This window comes from Odontesthes bonariensis, chromosome 1 (assembly GCF_027942865.1).
Source record: "Odontesthes bonariensis isolate fOdoBon6 chromosome 1, fOdoBon6.hap1, whole genome shotgun sequence".
Classification (NCBI taxonomy): domain Eukaryota; kingdom Metazoa; phylum Chordata; class Actinopteri; order Atheriniformes; family Atherinopsidae; genus Odontesthes; species Odontesthes bonariensis.
Window position 1 is genome coordinate 34,723,159 of NC_134506.1, and position 23,607 is coordinate 34,746,765.

Below are 23,607 nucleotides of genomic sequence, written 5' to 3' on the forward strand. Positions count from 1 at the left end.
CAAGTTGCTCAGAGAGAGATGCAGTTATAGAATAAAGGAGGTCCCGCCAAATATTGATTTTCAAGTTTGTTTGAATTGTACAAATTATTTTCTCCCTATATATTGTATTTTCACTTATCTTTGCGCACATTTCAAGGAATCACACCCGTTTCCTGGAAATATGAAGAAACGAGAGGTGGCTCAAGATTTTCGCACACATCAAATGTCATATAGTTGAGGCTAAATCTTCATTCTAATGCCAAGCTGTTTAATCTTTTAGTTGCAACGAAATGTCCTCAGAAAAAGCTTCATATAAAACCCCCTCCTCGCACACACACACACACACACACACACACACACACACGGAGGTGCTTCTGGTGTATGGCTGCACTCGCCATCTCACTGCCCACGCATCATAGCTCACACAGTTAGATAAAATGATGCAGGTGTTCCCACATTGTTTAGATGGAATGATTTATTCATAATCATGATAGCATAATAAAACAATGAACATTGAAAGCACTGACAGTTGAACCCAAGGCCTCTCACACACAGCATGCACCACCCCGACCCCAGAGTTCAGAGACACTGAACATCCCTAACGCCAAGACGCTCCTGGCTTCTCAAAGTCCTCCTTTTCTATTCTGTTCTGGTCAGTTTTTTCCTTGTTCCTTTTTTTTTTTTTTTTTTTTAATCCTTTAAATATATTTTGATATAAAAACAAGCCCACATATGATGAATCAACCATGTTTGTGAACTGCCTCGTCCCCCCCCCCATCTTCTCTTGTTATCATCCTGCCCACACCACCACCCCCCCCGCCGCTCCGCTGGGATGTCCTGCAGGACGAACGTGAAACCAGACCCCAAATCCCCTTTCTTCCAGTTCAAGTGCTCTTCATGGACACTAGGGAGGGGGAAAAAAAAAAAACTCTGATGTGGAGATGATGGAGGAGAAGACAGCCATAACAAAAATTGAAAAAAAAGTCCCTGAAAAAAAAGAAAGCAATAAAAAAACATTGCTTTTAAAAAAAAAAAAGTAATAAAAAATGAAACCTTAACAGTCCAATTAAAACGAGTGTTGGAGGGAAGTCTGGCGCTCTGAAGACTGGAGGCACTTTGGCACAGAGCGAAGGCCCCACACCTGACAACACAGCCAAGGGGCAGCGGGGAGGGATACCAGGATGGAATGACAGAGCTGGGCTGAAAGGCAAGCAGGGCCGCGTGGTGATTCGGGGATCCGGGAATGATTAAGGGATGGGGGTCGAGAAGAAAGAGCACCTGACAAACGTGGAGGAAAAGGCCAGCCCCCCCTCCAGTTAATGCCACGTTTCAGGAGGAGGAGGATGAGGGGTGGTAACGCAAAGACAGAAAAGGATCATTCAGGCGGAGGAAGAAGAGCAGCTTGGACCAGGTGATGGTGACAGAGAGCGAGTGGGCGAGCAGCGGCAGGTGTAGAGCGAGGAAGGGGCAGCGGCCTGTCCGGAGAAGAGGAGGTTGTCTGGCAAAAGCTATACAACACAAACAGGAAAACAGTCCTAGTGTGGTGGCAGAGGACAGCTTAGGTCCGGGGGAGGGGGCACAGCATGGCAGTCCCACAGGTCAGCAGGCTGGGCAAGCAGGAGGAAGGAGCTGTGGTCCCTCTTCCTCTTCTTCTACTTCTGCTCCTTCCACTATCCCATCTGCACTGGGGCTCTGTCTTGCCCTCTTCCTCTGCCCCAAGTGCCCCACCCCCCACACCTTTTGCTCCTCCTCTTCACAGGTAGAGCTCCTTGGCTCTGATATGCTGCAGCTTCTCCCTCAGCATGCGGAAGGAGGGCCGAATCACGGCGTCCAAGGTCCAGCACTGCTTCATCAGGTCGTACACCACCGGCGGGCAGCCGTCTGGGGCGTCCATCTTGTACCCCTTCTCAACCCGTGGCACCACGTCTTTCAGCGGCTGGGAGACGCACACAGAGCAACGTTAGAGCCTCCGCACATGCATTTCCATCGACAAGTCACGTGGCAAGGTAAAGGTTATTATTCAGAACAACAAACAACCAAATGTGGAAGTGGAAATGTGTAAAAAAGAGGTGAAGCGTGAAGAAATGATTAAATTCATAACTGACATTTTCAGCACCTGCAGCACGAGTTAACAGAACTCCATTAATGCACACAAATAAACACTTGTTCCCCACACTGAAGCCTGCCATCTGCTGGTCTAACTCAGATCTCAGCCTTCCTCAGAGAGCCAGTGAAGGTACTTACAATTCTAGGGTAAGGCACACGCCCAAAGGAATAAATCTCCCAAAGTAGGATTCCATAACTCCACACGTCCGACTTGGTGGAAAACCTCTGTTGGGCACAAACAAGAGACTGATTTCACACATTGTACATGAAGGCAGATTAGATTCCAGCCTCATCAACCAAACTGGGTCTTATTCAGATCACAATTCAGTGGATCAAGAAACAATTAGTACTGACACAGTTATCAGCGCTTTGACAGTTTGATGGTGCTGCTGCTAGAGCCGGAGGCGAAAAAAGTTTACTTAAGAAAGTTGTATTTCGTGTGTAAAGCCAGTGGAAATTCAAATTCAGCACACAGTGGGCAAGTGAGTATGTGAGCTGGCAAATATTAAAAGTAAATGTAGGGCAGCCTCTCAGTTTCTTGTACATCTCACCTAAAATCCAACAATTTAAGGTCCTGTTCTCACTTGGTGTTATCATGCGTCCAGGGTGACTCGATCACAGGTGGACAGCCCAGAGTATCGCATTAAAAAACATCCCCACAAGCATCCTAAGTGACCACCTGTGTAGCCTCTGTTACCTGCTCTGTATGCAAATAAAAAGTGAAGGGGGATAAAACTAATGATTTGTGATCGTACAGAGCTCAGTATAACACACTGAAGCTTATATTCAGAAGGCTCACCAGCTGGCCATCGGCGATTTGCTACATAACTTCACACATGCCACATCCTTCTGCAAAGCCTTTTAGAATACAGCGACCACAGCGGGCTAAAAAAACCAAAACAAATTCTTTCTTCAAGATAATTCCACATATTGCCCATACCTAAGCATTCTTGATAATGATGATTTTGTTGGCTTGCAAACAATTCTGTGCATGCACAGGATGTCAGCTGTGCTGGTGATCGCAGTCCTGAGGACACATTCTGTTCAAACCGCTAAATGAAATGTGTCCTGGGCCGGTCCGAATGTGGCCCGAGTGATCGGATCTGAATGCATCCTCAGTCCGTTCACTTCTGCATTTAAGGCTGTCCACTGTCCTTTGGATCATGCAAATTTTATGCTACAAGCAAATTTGTACAGGGCCTTCAACTGCATCGGTGCTAATAAAACGCCAAACATCCCATCCAGTTTTTAACCCTGCACCTTGTTACTCATATTCAAGAAGTTCAAGAGGAAAGCTACAGCCTGTGGGCCCAGATCTGCTGCCCATCGAGCCCTTTTCCTCTCACCTTCTCTCTTAGTGCTTCGGGGGAGGTCCACTTGACAGGCAGCTTGGCAGTGTCCTGTATGGAGGAGGCCTCTTTGGTGAGGCCGAAGTCGCTGACCTTGGCGATGTTGTCGTCAGACACCAGAACGTTACGAGCTGCCAGGTCTCTGTGGACGAAGTTGTTGGCCTCCAGGTACTCCATGGCTTCACACACATCCCTGACGGGAGAGGTGAGATGAGTGAGGAGACGATGAAGTATCTATCTATTCCTTCATTTACACAGAGGTGTAGGGCAGCATTAATGACATACTATCAGCTCTTGTAGGGGGACAAATGACAACTGTGATCTGAATCTTTATTCATGGTTGCTCTCTTTTGTCACGAGCTTGATTACAACATTACCTTCATTACTTTGTACTTGAAATTAAAAGAAAACTTTAATTTGCAAGTACAGCAGCCATTTATCAAAGGAAACAACAAGGATGATGTTTGTCTGAGTAAACGTGGAAACAAATGGTTCTTTTGTGTTTCCAGCTAAGAGCTGACACAGTTTAAAAAAAAAAGACAACAAAAAACTTTAAATCTCAACAGCAACAACAGGAGTTCCCAAACCCGAGCTGATTGTGCTGCTAACATCTGCCTTTTGTACAAATCGGAAAAATACGTGAAAGACTTACAGGGAGAACTTGAGTAAGCAGTCCCCGCCAAGAACAGTTCGTCCTCTGGAGCGCAGGTAGTCCACTAGGCTGCCCTGTGGTACAGTTCAGTTCATCAACACATGTGGAAAACACGCAAATATGAATACCTCGTGTGCACAACGTTTTTATGAGTTTTTATGACTCAGGAGAAAAACTACTGGCCCTACGGTTGCCAGTAACTCCTCTAAATGCGGCGTTACCTTGATTAAACACATATTGTTTGTATGAGAGGGTTTTTTGTGTCAATTTTCAAACTTTTAGAAAGCCACCGCTCCAGGACATCAAAGCATGTGTGCCACTTTGCTTCTGGTCAGTGTTAGTAACATCTGCCTGATAACTGCTCATATACACCTCCTGTAAAACGCTGAACTGTCCCCGCACGCTCGTTTTCTTGCACACATTAGTGGTAACAAAGTGCTTTAGAGTGGCTGACAGACAGATTTCCAAACTGTTCAGCGGCTGTTCGTATTCCAGGTGTAACGATTCTGGAAAAGACACAAGAACCGTAACGCAAACAATCCTGAAACCGAGCCACAAAAATAAAAAAAGATTGCTTCCTGTGAACATGTAATGGCACCTTAACTAAAATTTTCCCATATGGGGGTAAATAAATCTCATCTCGTCTCTTATCTTATATTGTTCCAAATTAAGTGGACATCGGAGTTCACACCACAACTGTAACATCAACGATCATGGCAGATTACGTCCTGCTCTCTGCTCTGTGGTGCTAAAAGACTGTCAAAGTCTGTGCCTGTCACTGTTCACTTACAGCTATTATTTTTATACCAAGTACAGATGAAACCTAAATCACACACTATTAATGGTGTATTTGGCATTTCTGGGTACCTCTTCAGTAGAAGCTAATTGACGGTGTCGGAAACACCTGAACTCCTCCTGCCGTTGCCAAAGGCTACCCTTCATTAAACATTCAATTAAACCGAATTTGACCGAAGGAAAAAAAAAAAAAAAGTGTCAAATGAACTGTGACATACCACCAAGTAGTTTTTCTGGCACTTATAGGGTCTCTGATGTTTGGTGTTTATTGATAAATTCTTTGTTGATGGACAGGATCAAACTGATTTGTCCTCGTAGGATGACAGCTCTCATAACAGAGCGGTATAGACTCTCAACTCCTCAACATACACCACTGTTTACTGAACATTGTCTCTCAGCATTGTGGACGCCAACATCATTATCGTTAAAGTTTTTGTTCTTTCCCATTTCTGAATCTGCCTCCATCAGTCTTCGTGCTAAGCTGAGCTAACAAACAATGATCATTTCATGAGCAGCTTAATAATCCTATCTTTTCTTTTTCTTCCATTTTTTTAAAAACCTTAATAGAAAAGAAGATCATGCTGTCATCCCAGTCTGTATACAACAGTTCAAATGTTAGCTTTTCATATGAGACCACCGAGTGCAACTTGTATGACTGACCTTGGCCATGTATTCTGTGACGATATAGAGGCTGCCCCTCTCCTCGACGATAACACCTAGCAGCTGCACCAGGTTGTTGTGCCTCAGTTGCCTGAAAAGACACACGAACAGTAGCGGTGAAATATATGGTTAGTGTACAGGGAAATTTGAACGAGGAAAAGCACATGCGCAGAGACAGACTCTTTACCGATTGACAGGGCAACAGTACTTACGTCATGACAGAGGCCTCGGCGATGAAAGCCTGCGCTGTTGCATCATTTTTGATGCACTTGACCGCCACCTTGGTCCCTCTGTAGTCTCCTACCATCACATCTGAAAAGGACACAGAGCGCTTTTTTTCCTCCCTGCTACAGGACAGTCTCCATGGTGACTATTGTTACTGTAATTACAGAAGTGACGCAGAATGAAAATAGTTTATTACCTCCAAACTCCCCTTTGCCGATGGTCTGGAGGAGTTTCAGCTCCTTTCTGTTCAGGGCCCAACCACCTGCCATAAGGGGGCAGAAGGACACTTAGCAATCAGAATGAAGGTACAACAGTCCAGGTACCTTTTGTTGGAACCACATGCTTCTATGACTCAACCAGAACAGCTTGCCATTATTCAGATAATTGATTAAAACATTCACTTTCATTTTAATGACAGTTTCCTCTGGTCAGACTAAGAGTTCTAATCTTAGAACGTTGAATTTTTCATTTTTCTTGCATAAAAAATAGTCAGGTCAGATGGGAACATGAGGAGTGCTAAAGACAGACTGAGGAGGAGGAGGAGGAGGAGGAGGAGGAGGGAAAGGGCGATCCGGATTGACCTTGAATGCTGATGAAGCCCAGCAGTCGTTTCCACACACAAAAAGATTAATCATCCTATGCTGATTAATGCTATTAGGTTGGCGATCAAAGCACAACCTTAACGGAGATGTAGGCTTTGTCTGTACACTGTATGTGTGTGTGTGTGTGTGTGTGTGTGTGTGTGTGCTTTGGCGGTTAATGTGGCAGTAAATAAACAAATGTCCCAATGTGCCTCGGTGACAGAGTCCCTGTAGAGTAGTGTAATGAGCTCAGTGTGTCCTTACTCCTGGAAAACTCGTCCTGCGCTGCCACAGTCCCCTCCATCAACTTGGGTTTAATCAGCTTGGTACAAAGGCCATCGGCGTCTTTGGTGTAGTGCTGCAGAGAGAGTTCAGTAGAATTAAAGGTTTGTCTTTTACGATAGATATATAGGTCCAACTTCCCTTCCCCCCCCATCCAGGCTCATCTGTAAAATTTCAAACCTTTAACTTTTAAAAGTGGAAAAGTATTTTCTGTACTCTGCCAGTGGGGAGCTGCTTGAGTGATCAGGGACTGATGAATCCAGACCAGTGAATCTGTATACGAGCTTTTGATACGCAAAACAAAAGCAAGGACAAGGTTTTCAGCTGCAACACTCTACAGAGGAACATCAAGGTAGTGATGAAAAGAAAGTTGTAAGATGTAATGTGGGGAGGCTAAACCAAAGCAACACAACATGACAGTTGCAACCGTTATGAATGTTTGTCTTCAGGGACAACAGAATCCCTGCTTCATTTCCATATAAAAGATGGAATAAAGAAGGAGGAGCCAGGGGCCTCCCCTTAGACAAAGCTAAGAATGAGATGCCCACCTTAATTCAGAGACGTGTATGAAATGCTAATGATTGTTTCATCTATTTATAATGGACAATAAAGTAAGCCATGGCCTAATATTGTGATTTGACTAACATCAGAATGAACTAAAGACTTTTTTTTTTTTTAAAAAGTCTGTTTATAAGTATCAATTTGTTTCTAATGAACAATTGATCGATCAACAGCTTATTCTTCCCACAGGAAATTCAGGATAAGTGATCAGTTACAGTCTCTTAGTGAGAGTTATTTCTTTGCTTCTGTGTTGGTTTTGAGTGTTCTGGGCTCTTTTTTTTCCCTCATTCTGAGCTTTTGTTATACATACATGTGTTCACTTTGAGTCTCTTTATGGTCGTTTTGAATCTCGTGGTACTTGTTTAAATGTCTTGGCATTTTTTTTTTACGTTTCTTGGTGGTTGTTCTGACATTTGCCGGTTGTTATGTTATCCTTTTTGGTAGTTTATTGCTCTTATTGGTTTGTTCAAGGTTTCCTTATTGTTATCTTATCTTTGTGATTGTTTAGTGTTTTTGTCTTTGTTGCATTTTTGCATGTCGTCATTTAGTCTCTTGATGGTTGTTTTGTTGGTCTTCTTTTGACTCTTTGCTGTTGTTTGTGGGTCTTTTGTGATATTTCTACATGTCTTTAAGTCTATTTCTGAGCTTCTTGGTGGTTGTTGTGGGTTTTGTAAAGTTAAGCAAGGGCTACAACAATGAGGCAATGCCACTTTTAAAAATTTAATTTATATCTAATCTGTAACTGTCATATTATAAAAATGTTTTCATCTTCAAAAAAAAAAAAAAAAAAAAAAAATCAGAGGGATTAACAAAAGTCAATCAAAACCAAGACATTGGGGGCGCTCTGCTGGAGACTGAGACCGCCGCGCCAGACAGGTACCCCCGACTGTGGTGTGGCTTCCTGCTGAGAGGTATGGAGCAGCAGGAACCAGCAGCAGTGAAGTCTGATGTGTGAGAGAGGTCAGTGCATCTGACCGTTCAGCCCGAGAAACACAACAAACCATACAAACGGCAGTCTGCATCGTGTTATCATGAAATCAGGTATCAGATGAAATATTAGCATTTTGCATACAGATTCAAGAAAAACTAAAAAAAAAAAAACAAAGAAGGAACTTTAAGAGGTAAACAGTAAATCAGAGTCTCTGAAAAAAAGGAAGCCCGTGTTACACAACTGCAGATTATTCATTACGACCACCAGGGGGCAGCACAGTGTAGGAAGGGTGTTCTACTGCATTATTCAACACTGATGTTGACAAATGGAGTCACAGAAACAGTCACCCCACAAACACAAATGCATGCATTCAGATGAAATTCTGCATTTGTCTGTGACTAAGCCGTTCCATTTGTCACTGTATGTGGAATGCATATCATCTTGGAAATGCTGCTTGTGTAACATGTTTGCTTCTATTTAGTTTAGCGCATGAAAATGTATTTTTGGTACACAATTGTCTCGGCTAAATTAGGATTGTCGTGTATGTAATTAACACAGAAGGGTGCAATCACATTACACAATGGGACCAAAACGGACAATACTCTCCATTGTGCAATTCCACCACATGCCGCTATCGTTGCTTTTATCGCATGCGTAAAAATCACTGTGGGTGCGATGGCTGACATAAAGCAAGCCCGGTTCTGTCAGCAAATAGTATGTTTATGAGCAGCGAGTACGTGCCCTCAGTGTATGGTTGGGTTACTGTCAAACCTGCTGTGACCAACAACAACAGGTCCAGGGAACAGCGAGCAAGATGGGAAAAACACATAAGAATGTGAGGAATCCTGTCAGAGGCTTTTTACAGGGAAATGCAGACTGGCAGAGACAACGTGAGGGAGAGCAGCAAATACGAGACAGCAGAGGAAAGCGAGCAAGATGGATAACAAAGAGAGGAGGACAGAAAGCAATATGCCAGGTATCCACAGGGGGACACACAGAGAGAGACAGAGGGAGGGAGGGAGGTGGAGAGAGGAAGTGGAGGGAAAACCGAGCCTGGAGGGTGTGAACGAGAGAGGGCTGGAGAGATAGAGATTGTGGGTGGCTGATAACAAGAATGCACCAGGGATGTCGACGGTCTCATTGCCAGTTGGCACATTCCTATCGTCCAATTCCATCGCCCCGCGGGGTAAAAAGATGAAGAGCAATTAAAAGTGTGATAGCCGCCAATCCAGCTCCTCTCTTTATCTGAGAGGATGAAAGGCCTCTTTTTCCTCTCTCTGCTACCATGTCTCCTGTCTTTCACTCTCTGTTCTCTGTCCTTCCTCTGAACCTGCTTTCAGATAAGAGTCAGTGACTGAGGATCAGACAACTTTTTCAACGTGTACACGAGTCCGGTCTTTTGGGTAAAGTCCATGTGGATACTGAGTGCAAAAATACTGCTGCACGACCTGGCATAAGTTAATTTTATTCATTACACTGCCAGCATCTTTGGAAAATGAATGTATAAGAGAAATTTAAACACCGCCTCATGCATTTTACTTATATTTATGCAAATTCATATCATTACCATGATGAATAAGTCTACAAGTGTACAACTGGATACTCAGAAAAGCCATTTTTTACTTTACGGTTTTGAACACTCTTTATGACAAAGTTAGTAGAGGCGAGGCCCTCACTGATCCTGGTTCAGTCAGAAGGTCTCCATCATATAGAAGGCCATGATATCACAGCATTGAGTGCATTGAGAGGACCTATGTCTGAACTATAGAAATCCAACTCAATATGCTACCTGGTAGATGATGAGCTCAGTCTTTGAGATACAAAGGCTGACTGGTGGTCTGTGCTGCAGCCTGTTTCTTGCCCAGTGTGAACTGTGCACAGGTTCATCCACATGGAATAAGCAGGAATACAGAATAGATGCACACAAAAAGAAATCTTGACTACATAAGCAGTGAAAATTATACCCTTTCACAGGAATGATTATGACCGTGTTTTGTTTAAGGGCACCAACGTGTTCTATTTGCATCACAGAAGCTGAATATTCAACAAAGCTTTGCGAGGCTGCAAGTACTGTAATTACTGCCTAATTGCTGCTCTTTTTTTGACTGCATCTGTCATATTTGACGGTTTACTACCATATAAGCTGTAACCAGGGGATATTTGACTTTTCATCCATTCACTTTATTATATAACTGGCAGCTGATTGTTTTCTGCGGATAAACTTTGTGAAATAACATTTTGTAGTCAACATTTAACAGTGTCAAATGACTCTTTACAGCTGCCAACACTGAATGCCAGTGGTATGATGTGAATTAAAAAGCTGCGTTCTCCATCAAACCTCACCTCCACCAGCTGCATGAGATTCTCGAAGTACTCCTCCTCATCGATGGTGAGTTTGCCATTGTGGTAGATGATGCGGTAGTGCTCCACCTTGCCGTCGCAGCTGACGCACAGGGTGTAGTCGCCAGGATAGTTGGTGCTCTCCCGGACAAGGAACAAACCCGTCTCTGGAGGGTAGAGGAGCCGCTCTGCCTGCTCGCGAGTTATCTTCCCATGAAACCAGCTGGTGGGAGGGAGGAGAGCAGGCAAATGAAGGACAAGCAGGGCGCAGAGATCACGACATTGTGAGTGGTCGCAGCTTAATGTTCATGAAACAATGGTGGACTATGATACATATACAGAAAATACAATGTGTGTCAGTCCTTATTTGTGAGGACAAAGAAGGCCAAAAACCTTCAGACCTCCAAATATAGTCACACTGCTCGTCATTTTCATTACACTCATTTGCAATTTCAACCATCCAGAGATCCAGAGTCTTCCTCTGAAACAAAAAGTGAAAAACAAGAGGGGGCAGTAATGGGAAGCTGGTTACAGCACTTCCAGTCTGTTCAGCTTGAGCGGTGCAGGGGTGGGGCCGTCTCCTCTCAGGGAGTCAGTGAGAATGTACCTGGACCCAAACAACAGGAAACACTGCGCGCGCACACACACACACACACACACACACACACACACAAAAACGCAAGAAGTCTGGGGGCAGAGTCGGAAACTGACATGCAGGCACTGCAATAACAGGAAAATGCAAAAAAAAAAAAAAAATGCTCAGGCAATGCAGGGAGTAGGACGGGCTGAGTAACCCATTCCTGATGGGGGTCAGGTAGACTGAGAGAAGAACAGACCTTTCACCACATGCCAGAGTAAAAAAAGCTGGGGGGAAAAAATTAAACTGCTCAGGCTGTTGCTGAGTTACAGAGGTGGTCACAGCTGTGCTAGTTTCAACCTCCTTTGATCACAAATAAAATGCTTGCTTCCGGACGTCCAGGCTCGCTGGATGATCTGATGTCTACATCTAAAGGCTTCTAATGGATGGATTAGAACGCTGCATCACACTTGTCTGCTGTTCCATAGTCTAAATGCATTTCTTTCCTTAGTGTAGCAGCAGCAGAAAAATCCACTGGTTCCTGTAGTCTGCAAAAGCGTTTTCCTGCATCTTAACAACCTCACTGGAAGAACATCATGTCATGGATTTAGGCCCACCTTTGTGTGACAGGTCACAATTGCCACCAACAGCGGGGCACCATGTGGGGGTACTTCCTATAGGCGTTGGCTGGTCAATGGGTGGTAATTAACTGCTCTAATTGATTTACCCTGTTTTCCTGTGGCTGCCTCCGTCACACCCTCCTCCTCCATACTCTGCCTCCTGAGACAGCAGAGGCCCTTGTGGCGAAGCAGCTTAATAGGGGTTGAGTTGATTAGATCAGCACAGGCAGTTTCTCCGATGGACAGCAGCTCTTTAACTCCCACTAATCTGAGAGCAGACGCCAAGTATTGTGGTTCGACACCCAGTGTGCACACACTTGCTGCTTTGTCCCCAGAAATCGACTGCAGTTTTCAGAAATGACATCATATTGAAATAAGAAAAAGCCATTAAAATGGGGTAAACAACTCGTCCGGTCCAATGTGGAGAAGGAAGTAGGATAGCGGGGCTGAATGGCCCGGCTTTCTTTAGGTCAATGCTGTTTTGCGGAGCAGAAGTCTGCCACATGGGGGCAGCAGACAGAACGGATGGCTGGAAGGGTGGATGAGACTGGATCTTCTGCTGAGAACCAATTGGCGTGAGCTTGGGGATAGAAGACCACAGCTGAACCCTTAATGTAATGCAGAATAGAGGGAGAGGTCTTCTCTGAGACATCTGTTAGTGATTCGTGACAAAATCAAAACGTCCCTGTGGGTTACAGCCAGTGGATCCAGGGGAACAAATTTTAATGGCTCGAGCATTAAACATACACTTAGCAGTGCAGTGATCACAAAGGAAGCGATGTGAACGTCAGGTCGTGGAAAGAGTATGCAAGTCAAAGCAAAAACAAACACAAAGAAAGAGTTTGAGTAAATGTGCATCTTGTTTCCAAGATGATAACATCTGCAAATACAATTAAAAAGTGGCTAACAAGACCACAGGAACACTTACACATCAATAAATATGAGGATGGCCATTTGTGACAAAAAATTTATGAAATATAATTCAACTTTAAGAGCTGCAGCACAGCTAGAGTTGAAGCCAGCACCAGAGTTCTCTGACATATGCCGGCACGTGTTTGTAAAGTCATTATTGCTTAACAAGGCCGGTGTAAAGTACCATCAGGCCTCTACAGATCACTCACACACTCACTCACACACACACCAACATGCCAGAGCTGGGTGACACAGTGACCGAGTGTGGACAGGCAGTATGAGTGGCAACAGGAGAGGTTAAAGCTTTCAGCAGCCACTGATGAAGAGAGAGAGGGTCAAACGTCTATTTAAATGCTTCCTGCCAACAAAATGTCACCGAGTTGAACCACAACCCACTGACAAGACTGCCATGCATGGGAGTGTTGAGCAGAAGGATGATCTCAGGATCTGAAGACCTTGAGCTACTCTTGCAGAGACGCAACCAAGATAACAAATAATTTATTGAAAGCATTTCAGTACATTTTGCATTGGAACCAACTGGAACTTCTTCTTAGAACTACATTTTCCACTTAAAGAACTTTCTTCTGCTTAACGAAGTTTAAACACGTTTTTTTTTTTACACTTCAATGGTAAACATGAACTATTTGGTGTTTTTTTTAGAGCTCTCAGTACTTCATAGTTGTGTTTTGATGCTGCAGAAGAAGCAGTTTGGCGTTCCTGTCTTCTTTCATTAGCATACGCCTCTTGTTAGGTTGTCCTTTTTATGAAATGCTGCAGTCTGAGAAAGACTGTAATGTCACTCAGATGTAACGCACAGATGGTTCTAACCTCTGTGGCAGTGACACAGATAACAGAAGATCACAATAAAAAGCTAAAGACTTTTAAGAGGAGGAATTTCCTTCATTTGAAGTCAACACTGCAGTCTGTTAACGGGCTGATACTCACGGCATAAGACTGAGTTTCCCTCCTGACTTGACTCCTTCCCTTTTCTGGACATAGTTGGCTGGAATGGTGCCCTCTCTGCCCACTGTGTTCCTTGCTTTGTACCAGTTTGGATCCTGAAACAGTCAAACAAGCCACAAGTTACAGCATCAACTAAAAAAAAGGAAATCTTTTTGTAGATGAGGGGCATTGCTACCCCACGGGTCCGTCTAGAAGAGCACAGATTCTGATGTACAGATAAAGCGGCCCAGCCAGATATTTGCAGCGCCCAACACTTAATGGAGATAGGAAGCCACTTAAACACCACTGCTTCAATCAGATGCTTGAGGGCACAAGTTATTGCACTACTGCAGATCTGAAGCATCAACAGAAACCAGAGAGCGCCTCCAGCAATAAGGAATCCCACTGATTAGGCTACAAGTCTTTTCGAAAACTGATACACTTTTTCATGCAGCTCTTTGGTTTTTACTACTCCAAAACACAAAATTTGCCACACTGCGCATTTGCCAATGGCCTTGTTGTCCTGACTGCTAATCCATGCCTGTGTCCATTATATATTAAATGCTAGGTACAATACTTATTTGTCTTTTGACACTTTTAACGATGAGCTACTAGTATGGGGTCGTAGAGCAGCTTGAAAGGAAATAGCCTACAACAATATGAAGATAGGAGTCATAGATCATGGAGATCCATTATGTTGCATGTCTGTTCAAACATCTTTCAATGTACAGAGGAAGTAAACAAAAGATTTTAACAATTCCCTCATTCTGTTAACGATGACCAGTTTACCAGGACAGCAGCTCTGACTTTTATGCTACCGATACTTCATTTATATTTACTGCATATAGGGTGACACCCATTTTCTTACCCTGGTGACTCCAATGATGGTCAGTACGTCTCCTTTACAGAAGGGCAGGTCCTGTTCGTTGGCGGTCTGGAAGTTATACTTGGCTACACACTCTGTGCCAGTCGACCATGGCACCTGCAACGAACAACACACAGAGGAACCGATTCTTAATGGTACTGTTCAGTTAAACACCAGGAGCTGTGAGGAGCCAGTTAAAAACTAACAGCAACAGGGTCAACGTTCGAGGTGCTGAAGGAAGAACGTGGAAATAGTCAGTTCCACAGTCTTTAGCTCTGCAAAAGCCGAGTTCAACAATCATTCACAGCACAGCCAGGCAGGCGGACAGTTCCTGAGCTGAAGGCCTCTTTGGGGGATTTACCTGCTCGTCCCATGTTGTGTCACAACAATAACACCTAAAACTTGAAGCTTGTGTGTCCTTCGCCAATCATCCACAAAGTGAAAAAGTGAACATACATGTTTACGTAATTCTAATTGAATGTTACAGAGGCCTACTTAGAGGACACGCAAGTCAAATAACCAGAACATCTGGTGATTGTTGCAGTTTGATCAAAGTATTTAAGCTGACCACCGCCTCAGATGAAGGCTTTACTGTCATCAAATTTGCTGGCCTCATAATATTTGTTTCCTGGCACATCTAATCTGCCAGGAAAGCTGAGTGGGTTCTGTCCACGCCGTTTGATCTGCTCAGTAATGTGATCGAAATCATGGCTGCATTACATCAATCAAATGAATGACAAAGCTATAGTGCCGAGCAGCAGGTGTGAGTGAGCCTGCAGCTTTATTCAGAGAAGCGTTTCAGTCAATAGTGATTATGAGTATAGGAGAACTGCTGATGGCTGCTGGTACACACAGAACAACACAGAAAAGCTTCACCAATCCTGTGTTGCTCATTTCAGTGAGGTCAGATTAAGTGGATTCATTCAAATGTTTTCTGGGGGGAAACTTCTGTCTGGTCCTTCAGGAACTTAAAATGTCTGGGGGCACATTGCTGAATTTAATGTCAAGTTCAATTTTCATCTTTTTTGCTGAAAACTTACTGTACACCAGGGCTATTCAATTACAAATTCAGTTGGGCCAAATTTTAAAACCGAGACCTTAAGCCGGGCCGGACATTTTCAGCGGCCAGTAAGGAGGAGGTAATGACAAATTTAAAACCAACACAAATATAAAGAAATAACGTGATGTTTATTCATCATGTCCCCTGTTTGTATTTTTGTAAAACATAGTCATAAAAACACATTTCAAAACTTTTAAATGAACTGAGGTAGTCACAATACTCTCACTCCTGAAATAACCCAGGCATTAAAACAAAAAGTGCACATCAATGGTGATGAAATGGTTTTGAATCCCTTTGAATCCCTTTTGAATGAAATAAACATATCTGACATGAGAACATCAAAAAGTGCATTAAAAACATCTCTAAATAAATAGAACCTGAGGTAACAGCAATGCTATTTTTCACTTTAAAATACTAAAAAGAATATTTTGGTCACAAAATGTTGTCTCCCTTTTGCAATGAAACCAAAGTAACATTCTGGTCATATCTGACTGTAGCACATCACAAGGTGCAATTAACTGAATAAAAAAGAAGCATCAAGGATCTCTCTCTTGAGCTGTACATGTCCGCACCAAAGTTGTACGACTCCTGTTGTACAACGCAATTAAACTTTGCACTTTTGAGGTCCTCATTTGAGATCCTTCTGGAAAGTTTGCCCGGAAAGTCGGGTGTTTTTCCAGGTGGTGTCTATTATACTCCTTAAGTACCGCAACAGAGTCATTGCAAAGTAAACACATAGGTTTGGCGTTTGGAGTTGGTGGTAAAATAAAACGGTATCTGTCCACCCAGGCGGGGTTAAAACAACGATTTTCATCGTCAATTTTTCGTTCGAGGGTTGAGAGAGACTTACTTTTTCAGTTGAAGTTGAGATGCTAACATGGTTCTTTCAGTAACTTTCACAACAACGCGCTGCCTTGTGGGTTGGTTGTGTGTTGCTAGGCTACATGGAGTGTTGCATTCACTTTCTGATCTACCGTAGGAATTTTGAGTTCATTTTGGCGAACTGTGTTTTTCATGGTTTTTCTCCGCTTTTTTGGCTGAACCACAAGTTGGGCCACTCGGGTATTGCTTCTGGGCCGTATGTGGCCTGCGGGCCGCCATTTGAATAGCCCTGCTGTACACTGATCAGTCCAGCATCAAAACAGACACATTGTGTAGGGCCCCTCATGCCAAAACAGCTCTGACTCACTGGGGCATGGAAATGGGACCTCTGGGGATGCCTTTGGTGTCTCACCCATGCGGCCTCTGTAGGGTGGGGTTTTTGGCACATCTCTTCCAGTTAATTCGACTACCGTCCTTTGTCCCAGAGTCAATGTGCCAGAGGGGAATCAACTCAAAAAAGTGAAGTATGGCAGATGCCTCCAACCTGTGGAGTGTGTGAGCAAAAGATTCTGCCGCTTCCAACTTTTTCCGTGGATCGTCGTACATGCAGGTCCAGCTGAATTCACCGCACACACGTCGTCTTTAAGTTGCTTGTAAGGCGGTTTTGTCTGATGACGCAGCGGTTCTAAAAATCTGGGTTTTATTAGAGCAGAAAGACAGTCTGGAAATACTTCAAGTAACCAGGAGTGGACACGCATTCTTAATAAGTGGATTTCCAGTCACAATTTCTGATGGATTCAGAAAACACTTTTTTTTTTTTTTTTGAAAAAGATGCACGCTATCCCTTGTGGTTACTCTTCATTGTTACCAGCTTCATCTTCTGTGTACTTGACAGCAACTATGGAGCATGCGCACAGGGCCCAGGCAAGTTAAATCGCTGCATTTTAAAAGTTTTGTTTCTTGTGACAATGTCATTCGAAATGCTAAAAAATAAAAAAAACATTGAGAAATCTTTCTTTTAAATTATTGATCACCCCACCCTAATCAATCAGAAACCAAGGTTTCTCAGCAGAATTATTGAATTGTTACATAGTTTATATCCAAAGCTTTCACAGAAGCTGCCCTGGATAACTCAAGTGTCGAGCAATTTAAAATATGTGACAGTGGAGTCTGAATTCATCCCCTTGACTGCCAACAACTAATAGCTTAGATGCAGATGTGAAAGCCACTGGACCAGAACAACATGCCGGCGGCTCCATAAATAAGTAAGAAAGGTAGAGAGAATTCCCATCAAAGATAAATGTTTGGTTGTCAAATTATTAACGTTATTAACAAAAAAAACTACAAATTTTGATGACTCAACAAACACAATAAATAAAATGACAGGCTAGTTAAAAAAATGACTGACTTGTGGTTCCATTTCTCAGTCTAGTTGCAATTCGCATTCATGTCTATCAGATTTTTAGGAATCCAATAAAAGGGTGTTAAATGTATTTATGTTACTGGCTGACAGACTGATTGTAACTCAAGGCAAATAAGCCATATATTAAAAAACTGTGGAAGTTTCTCTCTCACACACACACACACACACACACCTTCAGCCCAGCAGCACAGGCAAGCAACACAGACACCACAGTTTTATGGTGGGAACCCAAGATTAGCCTTAAGCTGTTCTCATGCATGAACACCTGAGATTTTCAGGAGAAAGTTCAGACAGTTTGTTTAGACTTTTTCCTGCAATTGCCGGTTACGCATGTTTCACAATGAGCTGCTTTCTGCTGGAGAACTGCTTTCATGGCTGAATGGGGGGGGGGGAGGGGGCGTAGTCAGGACCTGATGCAGAAATTAGGCTGTGGAAATCGCTTCATTCTTTACAGCCTGATGAGACTGGCAGATGAGGAAAGCTGCATACAGCTGAGCAGAAAGCAAAGGAGAGGAGGCACAATCGCGTACGCGTAGTAAATGCTACGGTATATTTGCTGCAACATTATTACATTGTCTCACGTGCTGATGTTCTAGAGATTTCACATGGTGGAAAATCTCCAGAAGAAATCCAGAACAAATGATGCAGACATTTGCTTTTGCAAATGCCACCACTCCAGAACATCTCTACGTCATTTCAGGTCCGTGTGTGAAAACAGCTTCACTAATTCATTTTGTGATCAAAATGTGGTCACAGTGTCCCCTTCTGCTCCAGAGTTACAGCATTGAAGGATGGCCAGGGAGGTGCTTCTGTAGAACATTAGGATGGTAAGTGAAGCTGACCTTTTGTAAACAAAGAACATATTCTTTCCCTCAATGAAGACATTTGTGTTATAACTCACAAATTAATTCCTAAGATGTGGCCAGAAACAAGCTTTGGCTCAACTTGAAGGTGCTCTCTCAAGGTGCTAAAAGGAAAAAACAAACACTTACATGGATCCCAGACATGATGAAGGGAATTGGGCAGCAGGTGTCCTCAGAAAGGCAGTGGTCACTGTTCAGCTCGTACCATCAGACCTGTAACACAAAAAAAAAAACAATGACATTACAATGTGAAAATTTAGGAACTTCCACATCCAGGAGGTTTAATGCAGTGGATATCAGTCTATGGAACAGATGCAGAGATGTGCGGTTATGATGAAACCATACTACCTTTTCTAGAACTGTTTACACTGTTCTGAGGCTGTAAATGAGACAGCTGATGCTTGATCTCCAGCCATTCTGCTGATTATCTTGTTTTTGCAGCCGTTTAATAGTCTATCTCAGGTGGTTACAGCGATACAGCGACATTGGGGTGGACACAGAGGAATACACAGAAAAGAAAAAAAGAACAGAAAGACAAACTGTAAGGGAAAAGAGGGCACAGCTGCGTCTTTGTTTGTACCTCAGAAGAGTTCATGCGTGGTTGAATGTGTCTAGCCAAAAGCTTGTGTGTGTGCTGAAGATTACAGCTACGTGTAGTGTGTTAATGAGCATCAGAGACACTGTGACGTGTGCATAAGGTTTAACGTGTGTTCTTCTGCCTTGTAGTGTGTCTGACAAGTGAACACGATAATGTTTGATGCAATTCCCGCGCAAGTTCACAGCTCTTTGAAGTTTATTTTCATCTTGTCAAAGTAAAACTTCATTGTCAAAAGACAACATGCTAGATGCTGCAAAAGTAGCTGAATAAAATCTCAGACTGCAGCTCCCATTCAAAGCGTCTCACTTCCAACCAGTGCAGGGAACAGGAAGCTGAATTGAGGAGGGTGAAGAGAGAGGAGGAGGAAGTAGCTGACGCATATTTTCCAGTGCTTCGGATGAGGGAGGGGCTGTATTTGGAAGGCAGTGTGATCATTCCCACTCTGGTCACTAACTACTTTTAGACCAATTACAAGTGCTCTTAACGAAGCCGGATCACATCAGCTCAACGTAAGTAGCGACCAAAACAACAAACTTTTATCTTGTAGCCCAGAAATCTGAGCTTAAAATGTGGTCTTTAACTCCTACTCTCCCTTTTATTTTTTCTCTTTCTCCTACATATCTTGTGTGGATATAATGAAGAACCCACTACCTTCACTAGTTGCGTTTTACTTTATGTAAAGTGACTCACTGCTCTGTGTAATCTCTGATCCATGAAAATGATGAATCTCCTTCAGACGTCAGAGGTTACTGGCCCCATTCTCGCTGTGAGCATCTATGGCTAAGCTTTACAGCACTGCTATATCCTGTGTTGCAAAAGGAAACAGCCTAATTGCAGACCATTGCAGATGTGTATGCAAACTGACAGAGCCAAATATATCGGAGGCCAGGCGGCTTTGGTGAACCCAGAGGGCATGCGCTTCTTTCTCTTTGCCATTCTTAATTCCTAAAGCAGCACTGCAGTAACAGAGCAGCGTGGCTCGCCAACCTTCAGCCAAACTTAATAGCAAAGTGCTAAAAAAGAGAGACAAGTGAGCGCTATTCTTATCTCGCTCCAGGACAGAGGAATGCCTGCGAGCTATTCAAGAACTTCGGCATCACACTGCTCACATCATTCTCCTTCAGTTAGTCAAGTGGTTCTCAGAGAGGGCCTCTGACTACTCGGGACAAGTTTCCATTGTAGACTAGAGAGAGTCATCACATTTTGTACAATTGTGTGCAGATAGGAATATCGTTCCAACACATACACCCTCACAGTTGGGACACTCTGAAATGGAAATAAAGATTTGCTACACCGATATTTAATTTAAAGTAGAGCCTAGCAAAACATTTTTTTAGCTGAGAGAGAAGCGTTATTATTTAATTAAAAAAATTGTCTCATCTTGTATTTGATGGCAGCAACACGTCTCAAAATAGATGCAATGGGAGTGACAAAAGCTGGAAAAGTAAGTGGTACTAAAAAGAAACAAGTTGCAACTAATTAGGTTCCTTGGCAACAGTATCCGTAAAAAGAGCACCTTAGAGTGGCAGAGTCTCTCTGAGGTAAAGATAAATTGTGGAGCCATCTACAGTGCATAGGCATTACAGGCATCTTTGCTCTCATTACTCTACCAACAGATCAAGAACTAAAGAAAGAGCTCTGTGAATGTGCACTGTATATCAAGTTTTTGAGGATGCGACCAACTGCAAAGCACTTGGGGAGTCCAGCTTGAAGATTTATCAGAAGTCCAGGGCCCTCATTTATCATTAGTGCGTAGAATCCCTTCTAAATCCTGTCGTATGAGTGAAATTTAGAATGTGCCCAAGTACAAAAAATAAATAAATAAATAAATAAAATAAATAAAAAAAATAAAAAATTGGCATTCATCAAACGTTCTTAGACAGGTCGTTCACACACAGGTAGGTAATCTGCAATGATAAATACCACACCTGCCAGTTCACCTTGCGCGGGCACGAGCAGACTAATTTGCATCATGGAACGCCCCCAAGTAACCATATATGGCACCAACATTCCCTTTAAAAGCCACCGGAACTTGCTTGCTTGCGCTTGACTCAGAGCTCGGATCTCGAAAACACATGAGAAGCAATACAGAATCATACGCAGCGGACAGCACAGCTTTATGCCAATTACGCACACAGGCTCCACACCTCCACACACGCATCACGTCTGCAATCATAACTCATTAGGGGAAATCACATTTTGCCAATATTTTAGAGACCCCCCAACATTTCCCAAATCGTGTTTTCGGGGGTCTCGTGTCAGTTTCAGGGGGTCTCGGATCCCCCGAGTCCCCCCGTAGTTCGAACACTGAATATAACCAATGTTGCAAACATGCTGCGCAACACTCACCAATAAGCCATCCATCTTCAACAGCTCCTTCCTGTAAACGAAGGCCCACGGAGCTGTTCTGCAAAATAAAGGAACCGTGCGTCGCCCCTGGCCATCGGGCAACGACATTGAGAAGCAGCATATCACTGTCGCATATAAGCTGTACATTAAAGTGCTTATGAAACGAATTTTAATTGTTGGAATTTCACAGTTTTTGCTGCTGATTCTAAAGGTTCCAAGCCTTGCGATTAAAATGAGATATTGTCTGGATAATAATTTATCCGGGAAGTCATGTTAAAACGGGCTCAAAAGGAGCCACATTTTGTCTTTTTGTGCGAATTCTTTTTTTAATGCGTGACGTCATAGGGTTGACACAGAAGTTCTGGTAGTCTAACTGTAATGGCGGCATCTATGGCTAAGACATCAAAGCACGGTGGAAAATATTGTGTTGCTGGAGGAACAAATGGTGTTAGTTGCAAAAATAGCAGCTTCACTGAAGGCATCTCTCTGCACATGTTTCCCAAACCAAAAACTACTGGAACTGAGGCTGACAAGGAGAAGGCAAAGACGAGAGCACGGTGGATACAGTTTGTACGGAGGCATCGTCGTGATTTTGAAGTGTCCTCAACATCCGTGTTGTGCTCCGTACATTTCCATCACAACGGTTTCACTAAAAATGTGGAGATCGCGGGAATGGTTGGGAATAGGAGACGTCTTTTAGCTGAAGCTGTTCCAACTATTGACATCGCTGGACCTGGTGTGCCGACGGAGACTGTCCCTGCTCGAACTACTGCTCGGGCGCGAAGACAGGTGAGTCTGAAATTTCCAGATCGGACATTACTGGACTTGTTTTTTTTTTTATATATAATAATGTTCGCTTACTGTTCGCTTCTGAGAGGCAAGTGTCGACCACTGCTATTGGCTGAGAGCACGGTGGATCGTATCACAGCGTGCTGCCGCCTGCCGATAGCTGCACCTGAATTGCTGCTCGGAAGCAGGGGACTGCTCGCTCTGCTCTTCGGTCTACACACATATCCAGCTAGAATTGCTGTCTGGTCTCTCCGGTGATTGCGCCGGCTACGACATCCGAGGCTCCGTGGATCAGTCCTACCGATGGCTGCTGTCAGTCGTGCCGAGGCCGGGTGCCCATCTCCCTGCCGCCGACCCGTGAGGATCCGCAGACGGGGCCGCGCATTGGAGGATCTCCGACCCGTTAATCCACGCCATTGTTTATTAAGCTTACATTAAAACCATGTTATTATCACATACGTTTTTTTTAAGTGGCTGGATTTCAAAGTGCCCCTTCGTTAGGTTTCAACGTGTCAAAGACAGCGCAGCAGAATGCCATATCTGCGAAACCGGCATGTTCAAATCTTTTCCAGTTTACCACAGCAAACATACACTATTGTGTCATTTGATTGATAACATCTTAATAATAATCAGCGTGTAGTAGGAGCGATGGCTGTTTTGTGCCGCCGATCCTGTGCTGAAAATGATAACTTTCTTTCATTTCCATTACCCATACGGGAGGTGCAGAGAGCCTCTACAATATAGATATTAAATCGATTTGTGTGGCTTAAATTCAACGAAAGTTTTTCCACATAATGTTAGAGGTGTGTTCTTTCGACCTGCTGATGTTTGAATCAGAATTTTGTTTCCTTTATGAGATATAAGTCCATCAAATGCATGTTGTTTTCGCAGCCAGCCATACTAGCAAATAAGGGAGTCAACCCTATGACGTCACGGTCACTTGGCCAATTTCGCACCAAAGGCCACATAATTCACACTTTTAAATGGCCGTTTTAACAAGTTATGGCCGGAAAATTTAGTTCAAGTTGGATTGATGGTTTTAGAAAAAGACAAAAATTTCATTTGAATGATAGATGAACATTCGTTTCAGTTCATCTTTAATGGAGTGCTTCCCCTTTCTATTCACGAGGTTGTATTCGTGCTGTGATAGTGCTTTTAGTGCGACGTGAGTGCAGTCTATTGCTCCTATGACGTTGGGGAACTGCGCGATACCATAAAACCCTCGCTTAATGTCTGCCTGGCGTGGACCCCCATAAGGGAATCAAATGTAAGTCGGGCCCAAAGAAATAATCGCATCCAACACTGTGGGCAGAATTCGGCTCATGG

At 43.5% G+C, this 23,607-nt stretch overlaps 1 protein-coding gene across 1 annotated transcript in view; it reads right to left on the minus strand.

Moving 5' to 3' along the window:
- Positions 1–436: 436 nt before the first annotated feature.
- Positions 437–23,607, minus strand: part of cskl (c-src tyrosine kinase-like) — a 42,486-nt gene continuing 19,315 nt past the window's right edge. Inside the window, exons 2-13 of the mRNA XM_075465360.1 lie at positions 18,675–18,758; positions 14,381–14,494; positions 13,516–13,628; positions 10,465–10,684; positions 6,612–6,705; positions 5,963–6,028; positions 5,754–5,853; positions 5,542–5,632; positions 4,087–4,160; positions 3,432–3,627; positions 2,224–2,310; positions 437–1,915 (exon numbers count right to left, since the gene is read on the minus strand). Coding sequence (XP_075321475.1) covers positions 1,733–1,915; positions 2,224–2,310; positions 3,432–3,627; positions 4,087–4,160; positions 5,542–5,632; positions 5,754–5,853; positions 5,963–6,028; positions 6,612–6,705; positions 10,465–10,684; positions 13,516–13,628; positions 14,381–14,494; positions 18,675–18,689 — 1,353 coding nt within the window. The 5' untranslated portion in view covers positions 18,690–18,758 and the 3' untranslated portion in view covers positions 437–1,732. The remainder of the gene's footprint in view (positions 1,916–2,223; positions 2,311–3,431; positions 3,628–4,086; positions 4,161–5,541; positions 5,633–5,753; positions 5,854–5,962; positions 6,029–6,611; positions 6,706–10,464; positions 10,685–13,515; positions 13,629–14,380; positions 14,495–18,674; positions 18,759–23,607) is intronic.